Here is a 20,675-nt window from a genome sequence, read left to right as displayed (position 1 = left end):
GACAGCTGCTCTGCAGGACGCCTCCAAAGAATCAAACCCACATTGTAAGATATGTTTGCCCACCTGTTCAGTGGCATGCAACAGATCCTGCATTTCTTTCAATTCAGATTGTTGAAGGAGAGTGGTAATTTTTTGCTTTAACTGAGAGATTAGAAATTGCTGATACTTAAGCATGTGAAATTGGCAATTTAGTGCCCTCATAGCTAGAGTGGCTGAGGTGTAAACCTTTCTCCCCCACCTGTCTAGTGCTCTGGAATCCCCTCTCAGAAGGTACAGGATTTTTAGCCATAGAAGCCTTAGCCCCTTGGGACCCTGGGAGATTGTCTCTGGGTCAGCAACAGGGCTTTTGTAAAGAAATTTGTGGGAATCAGGCACTCTATAATATCTGTCAGGCTTAGCCGGAGCTGGAGGTAGAGAGTCAGGGTTAAAACTGGATTCTAAGTAAACATCATCCACAATGTCTAAAACTGGTGGGATGGCAAGTGGTCTGTGTTGGGGGAGTAAAAGAAACTCTCTGAGCCTTTTCTTCGAGTCAGAGTAGTCCTGACCCTCCCAGTGAAAATGTTCCCTCAGTGTGTAAAGTTTCCCCAAAGGAGTAGTCTTCAGGAGGAGAAGCTGTGGGAATGGAATCCTCAGCATCAGAATCTTCATAAGGGGAGAAGGAGTAGTCTTGGTCCTCAGAGGAGTCTGAAGAAATGGACACCTGTTCAGAGGATGCATAATCTTCCTCTTGTCTAGGCCTTTTGTCAGGAGGGGGCTGGGAACCCCTGATTACAAAGATCAAATCTTCAGCCATTTTGAGCATCTGTTTCTTAGGCATAGGGCCTTGAACAGGGGACTGAAGTGCAGTATTTTTAAATTTAATAGGAGTCTTCGTCTTAGAAAACGATTTAATGGTGACCGTCGTCGGTCTGAAAACGACTTTAGAAACCGCTGGGGTTTCTGCAGCACCGACATCCTTTTCAGCAATGTCGTCGGTAGGGCCTGAACTAAAAGGCTGCGTCAGCCTGGTGTATTCCATCAAAAAATCTGAAGCGGTCTCGGGTTCCAGATCTGCGGTAGTCAGGGGCTGCATCGGAGCCTCACTGAGGACCGGAGACCGGACCAGCCGAGGCCTCGGAATCTGGCTTAGGCCTGGGCTGTCTGTCCTTATCCTTGCGTTTTTTGTGCACGCCGGTAGTCGGTTGCTCAGACGGCATGGAGTAGTTAAATTTCCTACCGAAGTAGTGTCGTGCAAAATCAAAGCGTCTTTTAATAGTACGCTTATTAAACCTGGCACAAAAACGATAACTAGTGACGTCGTGGTCTGGGCCTAGGCAAGATATGCAATAAGAATGAAAATCCTTATGAGATATTTGCTTCCCACAAGAAATACAATTGTTAACTTTTTCTGACATCGGTCTGAGGCAAGAAAAGTTTCCCCAACGGGGTACTTAGCTTTATAGAAGACTTCGGTCTGAAATTCAAATTCGAAAATCTCAGTAGTCGGCCGACCGGCACTTGCGAACTGCTTCTGCTTCGGGCACCGCGCGGCAAGAGACTGAAGAAAATGGCGTCGGTTGCATTATATATACCCCTGGCGCACTGACGTCAGGGAAGAAGCGACAGCAACCGACGCCAGACCAAGACTTTGGAATTCCAGCCGACTGTGGGACCGCCTGACGACAGGATAACCCAAGTGTGATGACTGCAGCAGGGTAACACAATGAACATCTAAGTACAGAAAACAGCGAATTCCCAAGAAGGAAAGACATCCCTGATCAGTTATCAGCAAGAAACTACGATTCCTCATTAAATCATCCAAGGTTAGTTTTGAAAGAAAAATTGCCAATGACTCCAAAGATAACCACAAAGCGTTCTTTAGCTATGTCAAGAACCTAAGTGGAAACTCTCAGATCTGCTCTGAGTTAGTGCAGAATGGCACAAAATACACTGAACCAACTGATATTGCAAACATTCTGGCAGACAGGTTTAGTGCAAACTTCACCCACCTCTCACCCCCAAAAGGGCCCATAAGCATACCAGAAGAATGTAGGGCCCTGTCAATCACCGATGCACATGTTAAAATAGCCCTATCCAAAGCCAAAAACACAGCTTCAATGGGACTGGACAGGGTCCCAGGCTGTGTCTTACAAGAGCTCCAAAATGAACTAACCCCTCACCTAAACACGCTGTTCAAACTCAGCCTCTCTACAGGCTACATACCCATAGAGTGGCGCACAGCAACAGTTATCCCGCTCCACAAAGGTGGAGCCACAACAGACCCCGGGAACTATCGCCCTATAAGCCTGACTAGCCTGGTCTGCAAGGCTATGGAACGCATCATCATGGAACTCATTAACAGAGACATTGGGAACCTCCAAACCTTGGACCCTACCCAGTTTGGTTTTGTTAAGGGCAGATCATGCCTCCTAAACCTGGTGGACTTCTTTGAGACTGTTACCAAGGCATTAGACGAGGGAAAGGAGGTCCACACAGCCTACCTAGACCTCGCAAAGGCTTTCAACACCATTCCCCATTCTAGTATTATAGACAAGCTCACCAGCTTGAACATAAACCCCTAAGTCACGAGATGGGTTGCCAACTGGCTCATGGATAGAACCCACATGGTGAGAGTTGCAGGCTCTACGTCTGACTCTAAACCGGTTACAAGTGGCATCCCCCAGGGCTCAGTCCTAGGACCCCTCCTGTTCGGTATATACTTCTCAGAGGCACAGGCAAGCATAGGAGGACTATGGCTGACCAAGTTCACAGACGACTGCAAACTAGGGGCCATAACTGATTCTCCATCTGATACAGACACCATTCAGATGGGTCTCACTGTGACGGATACCTGGTGTCAAAATCATGGCCTCAAGCTAAATGCCAAAAAGTGCATACTCATCCCCTTTGGAAAAAACGAAATACCCGCGAACTACCACATAGGTGGTAGTCCCCTAAATACGGAAAATGTAATAAGGGATCTGGGGACCCAAGTAGATAGTAATCTCTCCTTTGAAAATCATATTGCCAAGGTGGTTAGAAAATCCTTCTATGTGGCCCACAATCACAAAAGGGTTCGCATGTAGAACAAAAGAGGTTATTGTGCCTCTCAACTCATCACTCATTAGACCCATCATAGAATACAACGCTCCATTTGGGATGTACCTTACAAGACACCTGCAACAGCTGGAAAGGCCACAAAAGTACCTCACCAAGAGGATTACTGGCCTCAAACAGATGTCCTATGCAGCCCGACTCAAGAAACGTCAGCTGTACTCAGTTGCATACCGCTTACTCAGGGGTGATCTCTGCCTGACACACAAGGCCATGTCCAACCCAAAATTGATGGACATGCTCCATCTAAAAAAAAAACCAAATCCCAGAGAGCCACACGCTCTAGACATATAAACCTCACCACAATGATAAATAGGACATGCTGGAGGGATAGATTCCTATCCCAGAGACTCCCCATGCTTTGAAACAGGACTCCAATATACATCAGGCAGAGCCCCTCACCAACACTCAAGAGAAAACTTGACGGGTGGATGGGAAACAGAAAATTTACCCCAGAGATCACTGCACTGGCTCTGCTGGACAGTGGTGCAGGGAACTAATGGCTCTACTGGACAGTGGTGTAGGGAACTGATGACTCTGCTGGACAGACGCACTGGGAACTAATCTAGGGAGGTAGCGAAAACCAACACATTCTGGCTAGGCTTATAAATGCCCTTGGGCAGATAGCCTAGTACTTACCTATGAACCTATAATTACAAGGATATACCTCCAACAAAAAAGCAAATACACCAAAAAGCTTTTTGAGCATAGTAAAGGAGAGTAGAGATATAGCCAAAAGAAGAAAGGGGGCTGGAGGGAGGGTACCCAGGACTGCAAAAGTGAATACACTCGAATATCTACATTTATGGTAAGTGTACACAACTGTACTATGTTCTTCCTGTTTCACTGTTGCAGTCATTACATTTGGCTAGATTCCCAAAGCTAAGGTTGGGAGGAGGAATTTAAATAGAATTAGGACCAGCTATAAGACCCTGCAAGAAAGCAGTGGCAAAGCCAGCTCTGGATTTAGAGAAAATTGGCAAATGATAATGCTTGGTGAAAGTATGTACAGAACTCCAGGTAGCAGCTTCTAGGATGTCCCTGGTAGGAACGCCCCTGAGAAAGGCTGTGGAGGTAGATGCAACCCTGGTTGAATGGGGTGTGATGCCCTGTGGGATAGGTTTTTCATGCTGCTTATAGCAGAAATGAATGCAGTGGCCTATCCATTTTGAAATGGTTTGCTTTGAAATAGCTTTCCCCTCTGTCCCTGCAGCAAAAATGCCACCAGCAGTTGTTCAGATTTCCTTTGAGGTTTAGTCCTGTCCAAGTAAAATCTAGGTCGTCTGTGCACATCTAAGGAGTGCAGTATCCATTCCCCTTTGTTCTGTGGGTTAGGAAAGAAGGTAGGCAAATGAATGGACTGATTAAGAGCCACACTGGATACCACCTTGGGCATGAAGAAGGGATTGGTTCTGAGGGACACCCTATCCGCATGAAAGATGATGAAAGGCTACACTGCCATAAGGGCCTGTAATTCGGATACCCTTCTTGCAGAAGTGATTGCTAAAAGGAAAACTGTTTTCCAGGAAAGGAATTTTAAATCTGCAGTAGCAGCTGGCTCGAAAGGAAGAAGAGTGAGTTTCTCCAAGACAAAGTTAAGGTCCCAGCCTGGAGTTGACGCTGTCCTGGGTGGCCTTAAATTTTTGGCCCCCCTGAGGAACTGCTTGAACAGTGGATTAGAGAAGGCTTTATGCTGTAATGAGCTGAAATGGCTGAGGCATGAATTTTGATGGAGGAAAAGGACAAGCCCTTATGAAGCATCTCAGTCAGGTACTGTAGAATCTGAGGTAAAATGGGCACTGCTGCGCTCATCCCTTGAGATCGATTCCAGGCACAAAATCGTTTCCATTTTGCAGCATAAGATTTTCTAGTACTAGGCCTCCTTGCCTCTAAAATGATATCCATCACTGATTTACTGAGGGATGGTAAAGGAGAGATTAGGTAATTAGCCAGGCTGCTAGGTTCAGGGTTTGCAGCTGAGGGTGCAGAATCTGGTTCTCCTGCTGAGACAACAGGGAAAGAGTCGGAGGCATGTGCCATGGGGCCAAGTGTGACACTGAGCAAGAGGGGGTACACCAGTGTTGGCGTGGCCAGTCTGATGCAATTAAAAACGTCCTTGGCTTGTCCTGTCTGATCTTTAGTAGCACCTTGGAGAGCAGAGGCAAGGAGGAAAGGCATAAACTGTTTTTTCCAGCTGAAGGACAGAGCATCCACTTTCCAAGCTAGCTTGTGGGGAATCCTTGTGCAAAAATGTGTCCAACTGATGGTACTGGGGGGAGGCAAACAGGTCTATATCTGGGCTCCCCCACTTGCTTGTCAACATGTTGAAAATCTTTGGTTCCAGTACCACTTGTGTGGGGTCCATGAGGTTTCTGCTTAGTCCGTCTGCCAGTGTATTTAGTTTTCCTGGCCGGAACTGAGCTTGTAGATTCACTTGGTAGCTCAAGGCTGTGTTCCACAATGCCATGGCTAGTCTGCAGAGGGGTAAGAATGTGTACCCCTCTGCTTGTTTATGTACCCCATGACAGTGGTGTTGTCAGTCTTTACCATTAGTTGTCCTGGAAGAATGCGGTCCTTGAAGGCTGTCAGAGCATTTTGTGCAGCTAACATTTCCTTTTGATTTATATGCAGGTGCATTTGACTTGGGTTCCATTTGCCCTAAATGCACTTCTCTGCCAGGTGAGCCCCCCATGCATAGTCTGATGTGTCTGTTAAGGTTTGGGTGGCAGGGGGTAGTGTGAATGGTAGTCCCCTGTTTTTGTGGCAGGCCTCTGCCAGCCAAAGGAACTCTAGGCGTGGGCAAGGTATGACAGGAATCATTGCTTCTAGATCCTGTGAATGTTGACATCACAGGCTTTTGAGATACCATTGTAGTTTCCTCATATGCAGCCTTACATATGGAATTAGAAAAATGCAGGAAGCCATGAACCCCAATGCTTGTAGTATTTGCCTTGCAGATAGATGGGCTTTTGTGGCCATTTGTTTGAAGTAGGTTGTCAAATAAATCTGTATCTCTTGCGTGAGGAAAGCCATCTGGGAAGTTATATTCAAGCTTGCTCCCAGGAATATAACTTGACAGATTACCAGGTGTGATTTCTTTTCATTTATGGTGCACCCCAGACAAGTCAGCACCCTTTGAACAAAGGCCAGATGATTCAAAAGTATGTCCTGGCTTTCTGCCTGAATTAGACAATCGTCCAGGTGTGGGTATATTTGAATATTTATTTGCCTGCAAAATGCAATGACTGGAGCTAGGCACTTTGTGAATACCCTGGGCACACTAGATAAACCAAAGGGCAGTGCAGAGAACTGATAGTGCATCCTGCTTTGAAGCATAGGTATCTTCTGCAAGACTCCCTGACAGGGATGTGCAGGTATGCTTCTTTTAAGTCTAGTGTTGCCAACCATGCATCTTTGCCTAGCATAGGAAGCACCTGGTGAAGAGTCAGCATTTTGAATTTTGGAATCAACCAGAAAAGTGAGTAGAAAGGTCCAGGATAGGATGCCATGTATTGCCTTTTCTGGGTACCAGGAAAAGTCTTGAATAGAAACCTTGTCCCTTTTCCTCTTCTGGTACCAACTGAATAGTCCCCATGCTTAAGAGAGAGAACTTGATTTTGGGCCTCTTGCCCACTGATTTGGGGGTAGATCTGGCCACCAGCTTGGTGTTGGTAATGTTTGGAAGTGACATCTGTATCCCTGGGACACTATATTTAAAACCCATTTGTCCTGGGTAATGAGTTCTCAGTTTTTGGCCTGCAGACCAATCTTTCCGGCTAAAGGAGCATTCAGCTGGGAAGTGCTTGGAAGTTTTAAAATCACGTCATTGAGGCAGTTTTCCATAGGGGGGATTCTTACTACTCCCAGATTTGGGTGCAGAAATCCCCCACTGCATAGTCTTGTGTGTCTCCTGGGACTGAAATCTGGGGTTTCTGCTGTTTCTGGGTTTGGCTTGAGAAGACCTGGAAGGGGCTGGAAAGGACCAATTCTTAGAGGGCCAATGCCTACTAAATCTAGGAGGCTGAACTTGCAAGAAATCTTTAACAGTTTGCGTAGATTCAGCTTTATCTTCCATCTTTTTAAGGACTTCCTCAGCTTTGTTGCCAAACAGGTAGTCCTGATTTAAGGGAGCATCCCAACAGTTTAGCTTTAACATGATCAGGCAAAGATTGCTCCTTAAGCCAAGCATGCCTTCTGAGCACAGACCCAGTAACAGCAGCCCTGCAAGAGGCCTCTAATGAATCAAATCCACATTGCAAAGTATGTTTACCAACCTGTTCAGCAGAATGCATTAAATCCTGTAATTCTTTATTTTCAGCACAGTCAGGAATCACATCATTTTCTGTTTAAGCAACCCATTAACATGTTGTTGATACTTTAACATATGAAATTGGCAGTTTAAAGCCCTAATGGCCAAGATCGCAGAAGTGTAAACCTTTACACCCCATCTATCCAGCACCCTGGAGTCTCTATCAGAAGGGGTAGGATTTTTAGCAGTAGAAGCCTTAATGCCCTTGGGTCCCTGTGAAATGGTCTCTGGATCCACAATAGGATTTTTAAAAAGAAAGTTGTGTGAATCAGGAACCCTGTAGTACCTGTCAGGTTTTCTGGTAGCAGGAGGCAAAAAATCAGGGGCCAAACTAGATTCCGAAAAGGCATCATCAACAATGTCTAGTACAGGAGGTATAGCTAAACGCCTATGCTGAGGCAAGAGTAAGAAATCCCCAAGCCTCTTTTATGAATCAGAAAAATCCTGGCTTTCCCAGTGGAAATGCTCCCTTACAGAATGTAAGGTTTCACCAAAAGAAAAATCCTCTGGAGGGGAAGCAGAGGGAATAGAGTCCTCTGCATCAGAATCCTCATAAGTGGATAAGGGTAAATCCACATCATCAGAAGAATCAGAAAAATCAGAATTCTGGTCAGAAGATTCATAAACAACTTCAGTCCTAGGTCTCTTAGAAGGGGGAGGTTGGCTTCCCCTGATTAAAGTTATAAGATCTTCAGCCATTCTTATTTGTTTTTTAGGCATAGAGGTCTGAGCATGCGGCCTGGGCGTTGGTTTCTTAGGCATGGTTCGAGATTTAGGCCTAAATGAAGAAGGAGGCGTCAGTTTAATATGCAAGTCCGTAGGCCTGAATACACCCTCAGAAGCCGGTGCCTGCACAGCGGCTCCGGACCATTCCAAGGTAGAGACATCTGCAGGTTCCACAGTTGAAGCATCTCGCGGCATACCGGACTACGAATGGGTCTCAGTAGAGGCCTGCGAATCAGAAGTTGCGGGTATCAGGGGCTGCGAAAGCGCCTCACTGAGTACTGGCGACTGGCTTAGGAGAAGTGTCGCTGGCAGCTTTAGACCTAGGCGGCCTGTCTCTGTCTTTATCTTTGCATTTTTTCGTAATCCCGGACGTCGGATGGCTAACCGACGACATTTCTGGATAATTAAACTGAGAACCGAAATATTTAGAGGCAAAAATATACAGACGACGGACAGTGCGCTGATTAAATAATGCACAAAACTGACTGCAAGGTACGTCTTGGTCAGGGCCCAGGCAAGGAATACAGTACAAATAAAAATCTTTGTGAGGTATTTGCTTTCCACAAGTAATGCAATTATTAACTTTTACTGACATCGGTAAGGAGCAAGAAAGTTTCCCCAATAGGGTACTTAGCTTTAGTTGAAGACTTCGGTTCTGAAACTCGAAAATGAAAATTTCTGGAGTCGGCCGACCGGCACTTGCAAACTGCTTCTGCTTCGGGCACCGCATGGCAAGAAAGACTGATGTAATGGCGTCGGCTGCATGCTTTATACCCCTGATGACCGGACGTCATGGAAGAAGGGACAGCATCCGACGCAGGACCCACAACTTTGTTAATCAGGCCAACTGAGGGCAACTGCATGCAGATAACCCACTGCAACAGTGAAACACGAAGAACATCAACTAGTAAAATAGTTTCAGAGAAAGAATACCCTTCTAAGGGACTGGCCAAATCCACACACTCCTCAAAATTTGAAGCAGAAATCTGAGGATACAGCAAATCTGTCCCATCACAATCACTTTGTAGTTCAAAACCTCGAACCTCTTCACAAAATGAAGAATCTCTTTCTCAAATAACAAATGTGTTGGAAGGGTCAAGAGTCTGAACTAAACTCTGTGCTAAGCCCCATAAATCACTCCAACAGCCGCAGAGGATGGATATATTCCCTTTCCATGGTGGCTGAAGGGACTGCACTAGAGGGAGCCAGGATAAGTGGTCTAAGAAACCAGAAATGGTCACAGACAGTCATGCATCTGAGGCTCAGGCACTTTAACAGCCTACTGTGGTGGCAAAGGCTCTTCAGCAAGTTTCTTCTTTTTGTAGCCGGAAGGAAGAACTGAGAAACCAATAAGTTGTTTCCATGGTTGAGCAGAAAATGATGTCTGATTCGTGGGGAAGCCTGACAGCAGCAGTCAGTAAGAGAGGAAAATGGTAACGCGGTATTTTCTCCAGTAAAAACAATACGAACACCTACCAAGCACTCAAAAGTAAAACAGCACAGCTTACACCACAACATTAAAAATAAGGCGCTCCCACTTAAAAATAACTAAAAGTCACAAGGCAGTCAGTAAAAATGCTTTACTCTAGCTTTAAAATAAATATTTTACAGAAAAAGTACAATTTCTATCAGAAAAAATTAACTCCAATCGGACTGTCAACCCTTGACAGCCCGCAAGAACAATGCTCTTCTGGAGCAGAACATTTCTGAAGGTCTTGCCAACCCAAACATGACTTTTGAGTCAGCTCAGCTTGAGCTGACTAATGGTTTGGGAGAGTGGAAGGTGCCCTGAAGCTTTGGAGGATGGCTGGATGTACAATATTAGGAGGATATAACCAATATAGCCAAGGCTACTGTAGCAATGATGCTTATGATGATCAGCAATGGTAGACACCGCTCTGTTTGTAGACTGAGTGACCAGTTTATAACATATAGATGCACATACAGATAGTAAATGACAGCAGTTCACTTTTAAAGGTTGACTGTGAAAGACTGCACACTGCTGTCTTTTTTCATAAAAGCACTATTTGTCAGCTTCGGAGTTTATTCAATGGAGGAATGTCAACTGCTCCATTTTAACCTCTGAGTTTATTCAATGGAGGAATGTCAACTGCTCCATTTTGGATAAGGGATGTGCTTTGGGTTATGGTGTGTGTGTGCGTGGCATGCGCATATGTATGTGCGCATGCATGTGTGCGCACCTGCACTCATGTTAATGGGGGTGGGAATGTGTGCACGAGTGTTTGCAGGTTTAGGTTAGAGTAAGGACTAAGTAAAAAGATAGCAGTGTTATGGATGTGTACTAGTGTACAGGCAGTGTAAGCGCCTTCTGTAGTAGTACTGTTAGTGGAAAGTTTTTTTGTAAGGTAATATGTAGCATTAGGGGAAGGGGTAGAGCAGAGTAGGGTTAGAACAGAAGAGTATCATGGGAATCTGCAACCTTGGGAGCATCACTGTTTTAACTAGCAAACTCCCAAAGCTTCAGATGCTTTGGATTTGAATAATGTTGATTAAATGAGAGAAGAAGATTCATAATGAATCCAAAAGAAATGAGTGTGAATACCTTCCTAAAACAGACATTCAGTAAACCCTTCATTCAGCAAACTCCCTCTTCATATGACCCAGACTATGGAAAAGAATTCTAGAGGAAAGGCCATGCCTCTAGATTGGACAGATGTTATATTTTCTATAGAAAGGGCATTAAAATGATCAGTCCTTTTAAATATACAGCTCTTGACAGGTATAGAGGGGCAGGACACAGTTCAGCTTATATACTCAGTGGCATCACTGGGCAGCTGACCTCCAATCTGCTAGCATCACAACTCAGTGGGTTACAGAAATGAGCTACAGAAAAGTGGCATCCTGTTGACCTATGTTTGATTCCTACTACTACCACCTGCATTACTGCAAGACAAAGTTCTTAACCAGACTGATGCTCCTGAATCTGTTATCTAAATGCACACTCGCATATATGCTTGGAGGTTTGAAGGTTTCACCATGTTAATAAACATTCAAAATACAATTAACATAAAAACACACTAAACTGAGTCAGAATATAACGCATCACTTACCGGAAGGAAAGGTCGCAGTCCTGAGGAATTTTTTAAATTAAAAGTACCACCTGTTAAGGAAAAAGATATAAAAGACCATAGTTATTTGCTCATTTACTCTCATCTGTTTTGCACCAACAGATTCAGTAATTATAAGGCAAACAAAAACACCTACAGTCCCAGCCTTGGATGTACTAGTAATGACCTTCATCATAATACAAGGCTAACTTCACCTCTAGGTAAGTGTGTGACACTGACACATGGCTGAATGCACATCCAGGTATGTGTGTGACATATGGCTGAATGCACATCCAGGTATGTGTGTGACATATGGCTAACTGCACATCCTGGGACATGTGTAAATGCATATGTAACAACTCTGATGAGCTTCTAACAGCTGTGTAACAACTCCGGTCACAGCAGTGAGAAATTACTGCAGTCAGCAGCTCTGTATGCATCTGTCAAATAAGCTACAGCTGCACAAGATCATTCTGCTTTCCTTTTTTATCTTTGTGTATCTATATTTATCTACAAACTTGTCTGCTTATATGTGTGTGTCTGCTTTTGTGTGTATATATACACACATGCAAATGTATACACATGTGCATGTTATGTTTTTAGTAGTTCAAAATATTCCTGGACATTGATGCAATGTCTTGTCTGTTCTGTATGTTTACACGAAGGTAAATGGCATCTACAAATGGAATCACATTCATTTTGCTGGTATTTTTGTGTAAACAACCCTTATACTTGCAGTCCCAATCCATTGTTTTGTTTAAAATACAAGCACATTTGTTAAACATTCAGAAAGATAGATTTTGTTTTGCAAACTTACAAAAAAAATCTGACAGCAAAATAATTCACACTGTAAATATTCTTATAACACAGCCTATTCCATCAATCAAAAGGCACCAGGCACTACGAAGTTTGGATAGAATAACAAGCTGTCACAAGATGCATATAGGTCTACATGTATGCCCCTCCCCTCACACGCACACATTCTATTGTATTTGTGGAAGATTAACAGTTCCTCTAGTATACCTCTCCGAGATGTATGTGGGAGGAAACCAGCGGTGTATTTCAGGGCTCCATGCTGGGTCTGCTCCTATTTGGAATCTACTTCTTGGAGGTAAAGACTAATGTCAAGGCCCTTTGGCTGACAAGTTTGCAGATAACTACAAATTTGTAGCGATCACAGATTTCTCCTATTACACAAACATCCTACAAGAGAGTTTAACATGAACAAATGACTAGTGCCAAAGTTAAAGATTAAAACTCAATGCCAAGCAATGCATTATTGTGTCTTTTGGGAAAATGGCCACCCAGGCTTACTACTCAATCAATAAGACACCCCTAAAAATCAACCCAGTAGTCAGGGATCTGGGAACATATTGAGACAGTAATCTGGCCTTTGACTAGCATGTGGTCATGGTAATAAGAAAATCACTGTATATTGTCCAATGTATAAGTAAGGGCATAGCATCCAGGTCCAAGGAAGTCATAGTGCCACTTTATTCAGCCCTTATTAGATCCACCATCAAGTATAACCCTTCCTTTGTCATGTACCTGACCAGACATATGCAACAGTTGGAAAGTCACAAAGGTATGATGGCCCAACCAAGTAGCAGCAGCACAGATATCATCCATGGGTAATATTGAAAGAAATGCTGCAGAAGAAGCCAGCCCTAATTGAACAGCTCCTAGGCTTTGATGAAAGAGACCTGCCTCTCAGAAAATATGCAAATGACATTCAATCTGACAACCAACTGGATAAAGTACTTTAGACACAGGTGAGCCATGGCCTGGATTTTGAGAAGGAAATAAACGATTGGCTAGATTTTCTGAAGGATTACTACATACAGTCAAGATAAAATCCTTGTTGCCTATGCACGTCCAAACAATGCAGAAGGTATTCACCTTTGTCGGAAAAATTGGTAAAGAACAGAGGAATATAAACGGACCTGTGAAGGTTAGTCTCTGAACCTATCTTATGCATAACGGAAGGGTTTGTATCAAAAGAAACAGTGTCCTTATGGAAAATTAAATAAGGTGAAGAATAAAGTGCTTGCAATTCTAAAACCCTCCTGGTCAAGGTAATCACCACCAAAAACAAAAATTTCCAACACAAAAAGCTTTAAATCAGAGGAGGCTTAAAGTTTCAAAAGGGGGACCAGTCAAAATCTAAACAATAAATGGCAGATTTCAAGGAGGCAACTGATCCCATACTGGAGGATGAAGAAAAGCACCTTTTAGAAAGGTTTTGGAAAATTTGAGAGAAGTCAAGGACATATCTCTGCAAACATGAAATTCAAAATGTCTGTTAACTGAACCTTGACAATAGAGAAACTAGAGTCTGAACCAAACAGCTCAATTAGGAAATCCAAAACGGACTCCAAGGGGGCTGAGAAGGGGTCAGGTCCCAGAGCCTCTGTCCAAAAAATAAAGGTCTTCAATTTACTGGTATACACGTTTCTAGTGGATTCCTTCTGAGAAGATGATAATACCTGAACCACCTCCTGTGAAAACATGGGATTCCTGGCCATAAAGGGGACGAGTAGAACCATGCAGTCAACTTTAGGTACTGCAGATGAGGGGGGGGTCCAGCTAGGCTGGATGAGAGATGATCTGGAATGGGATCCAACACCCAACCGGGGTGTTTCAGAAGAGGCCACAGGAAGGAAAACAACACCCGGTGATGGCAAAAGGGGTCAGTGAAGATCACAGGGGCTTTGCAACGGGCTGCTTTCTGAAGAAACTTCACTATGAGGGGAACTAGGGAATAAAGCATAAAGATGACCTGGAGGCCAAGCAAATTTTAGAGCATCTCTTGGTGCTTGTCCCAAGGGAGAACAAAGGCATAACGGCTGTTGCACTTGGTGTAGGATGGGGACACAAGAACAGTTGTGTACCTACCATAAATGTAGATGTTTGAGTGTAGTGTATTCACTGTTGCAGTCATTACTCTTGGGTTATCCTGCTGGCAGGCTACCCGCAGTCGGCACGAATTCCAAAGTCTAGGTCCGGCGTCGGCTGCTGTCGCCTCTTCCCTGACGTCAGTGCGCCAGGGGTATAAAAGATGCAGGAGACGCCATTTTCTTCAATTTTTCTTGCCCCAAATGTCAGGTGCCCCCAAATTGGAAGGCTGAAAAAATATGCCAATAAAAATGCATGCACAATAATAACAGGTCCTTCCTCTACAAGCAAATACACCAAATAGGTTGTATAGGATAGAGAAGTGCAGAAAAGTCCCAGCAAAGAAAAGGAGGATGGTGGGTGGGTAACCTGGACTGCAACAGTGAATACACTTGAACATCTACATTTATGGTAGGTACACAACTGTACTATGTTCATCGTGTTTCACTGTTGCAGTCATTACTCTTGGGTTGAATCCCAAAGCTGAGGAAGGGTGGCTGGGCTAAATAGGATTAGGAGAGGCTATGAGGCCCTGCAGAACTGCAGTGGCAAAGCCTGTCCTGGACTTAGAGTAAAGTGGTAGGTGGTAGTGCTTTGTGAAGGTGTGCACTGAACTCCAGGTTGCAGCCTCTAAGATATCTTTGGTTGGTACTCCTCTGAGGAAGGCTGCTGAAGTGACTGCTGCTCTGGTGGAATGAGGCCTAATGCCCTTAGGCACTGATTTGCCATGTTGAAGATAGCAGAAACAGATGCAATGGCCTATCCATTTAGAAATAGTCTGTTTTGAGATAGCCTTTCCTTGTGATCCTGCAGCATAAGACACTAAAAGTTGCTCAGTCTTTCTGAAAGTTTTAGTTCTGTCCAAGTAGAATCGTAAAGTACAGTTTTGTACCTACCATAAATGTAGATGTTCGAGTGTAAACACTGCTGCAGTCATTACACTTGGGTTATCCTGCCGTCAGGCGGTTCCCCAGTCGGCCTGAGTTCCAAAGTCTTGGTCCGGCGTTGGTTGCTGTCGCCTCTTCCCTGACGTCAAGTGCGCCAGGGGTATATAAGATGCAGCCGACGCCATTTTCTTCAGTTTTTCTTGCCCCAGATGTCAGGTGCCCCCAAATAGGTAGGCAATTCAAATTGCTAGTAAAATATATAAAAGAAAAGCAAACAACCATTTTTAATTAGCAGCAAATACTCCGCTTAGGTAATAAAGGGTAGATGAGCTAGGTACGTACCAGAAAGTAAGAGGGGAAGGAGGTAGGGTAACCTGGACTGCAGCAGTGTTTACACTCAAACATCTACATTTATGGTAGGTACAAAACTGTACTATGTTCGTGTTACACTGCTGCAGTCATTACACTTGGGTAGAATCCCAAAGCTGAGGTAGGGAGGCTGGATCTATAAGGCATTAGGAGTGGCTATAAGGCCCTGCAGCACAGCAGTGGCGAAGCCAGCTCTGGATTTGGAGTATAAAGGCAAATGGTAATGTTTGGTGAAGGTATGCACAAAACTCCATATTGCTGCTTCCAAAATATCCTTGGTAGGCACTCCTCTGAGGTAGGCAGTTGAAGTGGCTGTTGCCCTGGTGGAGTGAGATCTAATGCTGCTAGGTACAGGTTTCCCATGGTGGGTATAGCAGAAATGTATACAGTGTGCTATCCATTTTGAAATAGTCTGCTTTGAAATGGCTTTTCCCTGTGCTCCTGCAGCGTATGCTACCAGTAATTGCTCTAATTTTCTGAAAGCTTTGGTTTTGTCCAAGTAGAAGCGTAACTGTCTGCGAATGTCCAAAGAATGTAGTAGTCTCCCCCTTTGTTCTGTGGTTTTGGATAAAAGGTTGGCAAGTGAATAGTTTGGTTTAGAGCCACACTTGATACCATCTTTGGCATGAATATAGGATTAGTTCTTAAGGACACCCTGTCTTGTGGAAGATGAGGAAAGGTTCCACTGCCATTAGTGCCTGTAATTCTGAAACTCTTCGTGCTGATGTTATTGCCAGTAGCAGAGCAGTCTTCCAAGAGATGTATTTTAATTATGCTGTGTTAGCTGGCTCAAAAGGAGGTAAAGTTAATTTTTCCAAAACAAAGTTGAGGTCCAAAGTTGGTGTAGGTGCTCTACGGGGTGGTCTCATATTTATAGCCCCTCTGAGGTACTGTTTGAGCAAAGGATTAGAAAAAATTGGTGGATCCGTGTTGTAATGAGCAGAAATGGCTGAGGCGTGGATCTTGATAGATGAGAAGGAGAGGCCCTTGTCCAGCATCTCAGTTAAGTATTGAAGTATCTGAGGAATGTTTGGGACAAGAGGGTCAAAGCTGTGCACTTGGTTCCAGGCACAGAATCTCTTCCATTTATCAGAGTAGGCTTTCCTGGTGCTAGGCCTTCTGGCCTTGAGAATGACATCCATAACAGCTTTGGACAGAGGCAATGCTTGCTTGGCTAAGGAATTTTCCATGCAGCTAGATTTAAGGTCTTTAGCTGGCTGTGAAGTATCTGATTGTTGTGCTGTGTCAACAACTGTGGGATTTGAGGCAAAATCCAGAGTGGTTCTTGTGCTAAGTTTTTTAAGATTGGGTACCAGTGCTGGCGTGACCAGTCTGGTGCAATCAAGATCATTTTTGGCTCCTCCTGCCTAGCTTTTATGAGTACCTTTGGAAGGAGAGGTAAAGGAGGGAAGGCGTATACTTGTAGTTTTTTTCCAGCTGAATGAGAGGGCATCCACTTTCCATGCTTGTGTATGGTAGCTCCTTGTGCAGAATTTCAGTAATTGGCAGTTCATTGGGGATGCAAACAGATCTATGCCCGGTATCCACCATTTGTGTATTATCATTCTGAATATTTGTGGGTTCAATTCCCATTCGTGGGGATCCATGATGTTTCTGCTTAGGTCGTTTGCCAGTGTGTTTTTCTCTCCTGGCAGGAATTGTGCTTGCAGATGAACTTGGTAGTTTAAAGCTGTGTTCCACAAGGTCATGGCTTGTCTGCAGAGGGGGTATGAGTGTGTGCCCCCTTGCTTGTTTACGTACCACATAACTGTGGTGTTGTCTGTCTTTAGTAGTAATTGTCCTGGATGCAGCAGATCCTTGAAAGATATAATTGCATTTTGTACAGCTAGCATCTCTTTTTGATTGATGTGGAGATGTCTTTGCTCTGTGGGTCACTCGCCCTGAATACATTTTCCTGCTATGTGTGCTCCCCAGGCGTAATCCGATGCATCTGTTGTCAGTGTTTGCCTGGTGGTGGGTTGAGTAAAAGGCTGTCCCTTGTTGAGGTGACAAGCTTGAGCCCACCATCGAAACTCCTGTTGAAGGCAAGGAATTTGTTTCCAAACTTTGACAGTGTTGAGACCATACACTCTTTAGGTACCATTGTAGTTCCAGGCACTTTGTGAAGACCCTGAGCACAGTAGATAAGCCAAAGGGAAGTGCAGAGAATTGATAGTGCACTGAACCAGCTAGGAATCTGAGGTATCTTCTGCAGTTTTGTCTGATAGGGACATGCAGGTATGCCTCTTTGAGGTCCAAAGTCACGAGCCAAGCTTTCTTGCCTAGCATGGGAAGAAGCTGCTGTAGTGTCAACATTTTGAATTTCGGAACATCCAGATAAGTGTTCAGTGAGGAAAGGTCCAGAATGGGTCTCCGGGCTTTGTGCTTTCTGGGAACCAGAAAAAGTCTTGAGTAAAATCCTCGTCCTTGCTCTTGTGGTGGTACCTTTTGAATAGCTCTCATGTCCATGAGTGCTCTTGTTTTTGAGCCTCTGCCCATTGATTTGGTGGCAGATTTGGAATTCCTTTTAACCTTGGCAGAGCGTGAAAGTGGAACTTGTAACCTTGAGATATAATGTTGAGAACCCATTTGTCTTTGGTGATGCAATGCCAATTGTGATAGAAAAGTGCCAGTTTTCCTCCTAAGGGGGCTGCCAAGAGAGAGCTGTTGGCAGCTGTAGTGGAAAGTCATTGAGGCTGTTTTTTATAAGGTTGAGGCCTGTCTTCCCCTTCTTTCTGGCCTGGTGTACCCCATTGTCGAGGTCTGTAGGGGCCTTGTGTCTGACCTCTACCTCTTGGACGTCTATATCTGCCCCTTTGAGGTCTGTCTGTGACTGGAAAGGACCAATTCTTTGTTGGCCAATTTCTGCTAAAACGAGCAGGCTGAACATGTAAGAAATCTTTCACAGTTTGCATAGATTTTGCCTTATCCTCCATCTTTTTTAATACCTCCTTTGCCTTAACTCCAAACAACAAATCCCGCTGCAAAGGTGCATCCAATAATGTGGCCTTAACATGATCTGGTAGCGTATGTTCTTTTAACCAAGCATGCCTTCTAATGACAGAGCCTGTAACTGCTGCACTACAGGAGACCTCTAAGGAATCAAAGCCACATTGCAAGTTATGTTTTCCCACTTGGTTCAGCTGCATGCAATAAATCCTGCATTTCTTTCAAATTAGGAGGATCTGAATCTGGAAGCATATTTTGTTTCATGTGAAACTGGCAATTCAAGGCTCTCATTGCTAAAGTTGCAGACGTATATACTTTCTTTTCCTATCTGTCCAATTCTCTGGAATCTCTGTCAGAGGGAACTGGGTTTTTAGCTGATGAGGCCTTAATCCCTTTGGGTCCCTGAGAAATAGTTTCAGGGTCAGCAACAGGGCTTTTGTACAGAAATTTGTGAAGAGTCAGGGACTCTATAAGATCTATCAGGTTTAACCGGGGCTGGGGGATAAGGAGTCAGGGTTTAAGCTGGATTCAGAGTACACATCATCCAGCAGGATAGCAAGGGGTCTGTGTTGAGGCAATAAAAGGAAGTCTCTGAGCCTTTTCTTGGATTCTGAGTAAATCCTGGCCTTCCCAGTGGAAATGTTCCCTCATGGTATGTAAGGTCTCCCCAAAGGAATAGTCCTCAGGCGGAGAGGCTGATGGAATTGATTCCTCAGCATCAGAATCCTCATAAGGGGGGTAAGGAATATCTTATGTCTGAGGATGAGGCTGAGGAAATGGACACCTGGTCAGACGATTCATAGTCTGCATCTTGTCTGGGCCTTTTATCAGGAGGGGGATGGGACCCCCTGATCAGGGTGATTAGGTCTTAGGCCATTTTTAGCATTTGTTTCTTAGGCATGGTAGCCCGTCCTGGAGATTGCTGTGTCTGTTTCTTTGCTTTTAAGGGGGGGCTTAGACTTAACAGAGGGTTTAATGGTTAAATGGGCAGGTCTGAAAACACCCTCTGTAGCTGTGGATTGCTCAGCTACCTCGGTTCCCTCTGTAGGGTTAAGTTCGGTAATCTGAATACCTAGTGTGTCCGAAGGCCCAGCCAGCTCCACAAGGGAGTCTGAGGCAGTCTGTGGTTCGGTGGAAGCAGTCGTCAGGGGCTGCATAGGCGCCTCGCTGAAAAGCGGAGAACCGGCGACCGGCCTAGAAGAGGCCTCGTCGTCAGTTTTGGGCCTCGGATGCCTGTCTTTGTCCTTGCGCTTTTTATGTATTCCGGTCGTCGGAAGTTCCGACGGCATGGTGTAATTGAATTTTCTGCCAAAATAATGGGCAAATTCAAACCGACGTTTAATAGTGCGCTTGTTAAATCTAGCACAAAACCGACAACCAGTGACGTCGTGGTCTGGGCCTAGGCATGGAATACAATAGGAATGGAAATCCTTATGAGGTATTTGCTTCCCACAAGAAATACAGTTATTAACTTTTACTGACATCGGTCTGAGGCAAGAAAAAGTTTCCCCAACGGGGTACTTAGCTTTTTTAGAAGACTTGGGTTCTGGATTCGGAATGCAAATTACAGGAGTCGGCCGACCGGCACTTGCGAACTGCTTCTGCTTCGGGCAACGCACGTCAAGAAAAACTGAAGAAAATGGCGTCGGCTGCATCTTATATACCCCTGCCGCACTGACGTCAGGGAAGAGGTGACAGCAACCGTCGTCGGACCAAGACTTTGGAACTCAGGCCGACTGGGGAACTGCCTGATGGCAGGATAACCCAAGTGTAATGACTGCAGCAGTGTAACACGATGAACAGCTGCCTGCGTATGTCCAATGAATGCAGAATTTACTCACCCATGTTCTGTGGATTAGGATAAAAGGTGGGCAAGTGAATGGTTTGGTTGAGGGCCATACTGGACACCACCTTAGGCATGAATGTAGGGTTTGTCCTCAGAGAAACCCTGTCTGGATGAAAAATGATGAAAGGTTCCACAGCCATGAGTGCTTGTAACTCCGAGACTCACCTTGCAGAGGTTATTGCTAGGAGCAGAGCTGTTTTCCAGGATAAAAATGTTATACCTGCTGTTGATGCTGGCTCGAAAGGAGGCAGTGTGAGTTTTTCCAAAATATAATTGAGGTCCCAGGTCGGAATTGGTGCTCTCCTTGGAGGCCTAATGTTTTTGGCCCTTCTGAGGTACTGCTTTATTAAAGGATGAGAAAAGATAGGTGGTTCCGTATTGTAGTGGGCTGAAATGGCAGAGGCATGAATCTTAATAGATGAGAAAGAAAGGCCTTTGTTTAGCATCTCAGTTAAGTATTGTAAAATCTGAGGGATATTGGGTGTACACGTGTCAATGCCTTGTTCCTGGTTCCAAGCACAGAATCTCTT

The 20,675-nt window shown here is 44.6% G+C and overlaps 1 protein-coding gene across 9 annotated transcripts in view; it reads right to left on the bottom strand.

Annotated features, from left to right (window-relative positions):
• SUPT20H (SPT20 homolog, SAGA complex component) overlaps nt 1–20,675 on the bottom strand; it is a 991,190-nt gene that overhangs the window by 54,359 nt on the left and 916,156 nt on the right. For all 9 annotated transcript variants that reach the window (XM_044073324.1, XM_044073326.1, XM_044073328.1 and 6 more), the window contains one exon: nt 11,203–11,252. In XM_044073324.1, the coding sequence (XP_043929259.1) occupies nt 11,203–11,252 (50 nt within the window). The remainder of the gene's footprint in view (nt 1–11,202; nt 11,253–20,675) is intronic.

Source organism: Protopterus annectens, chromosome 5.part1 (assembly GCF_019279795.1).
Source record: "Protopterus annectens isolate FY-2018-M chromosome 5.part1, PAN1.0, whole genome shotgun sequence".
NCBI classification, from domain to species: domain Eukaryota; kingdom Metazoa; phylum Chordata; order Ceratodontiformes; family Protopteridae; genus Protopterus; species Protopterus annectens.
The sequence above is the reverse complement of the archived record's forward strand: the minus strand, read 5'-3'. Positions and strand labels throughout refer to the sequence as shown.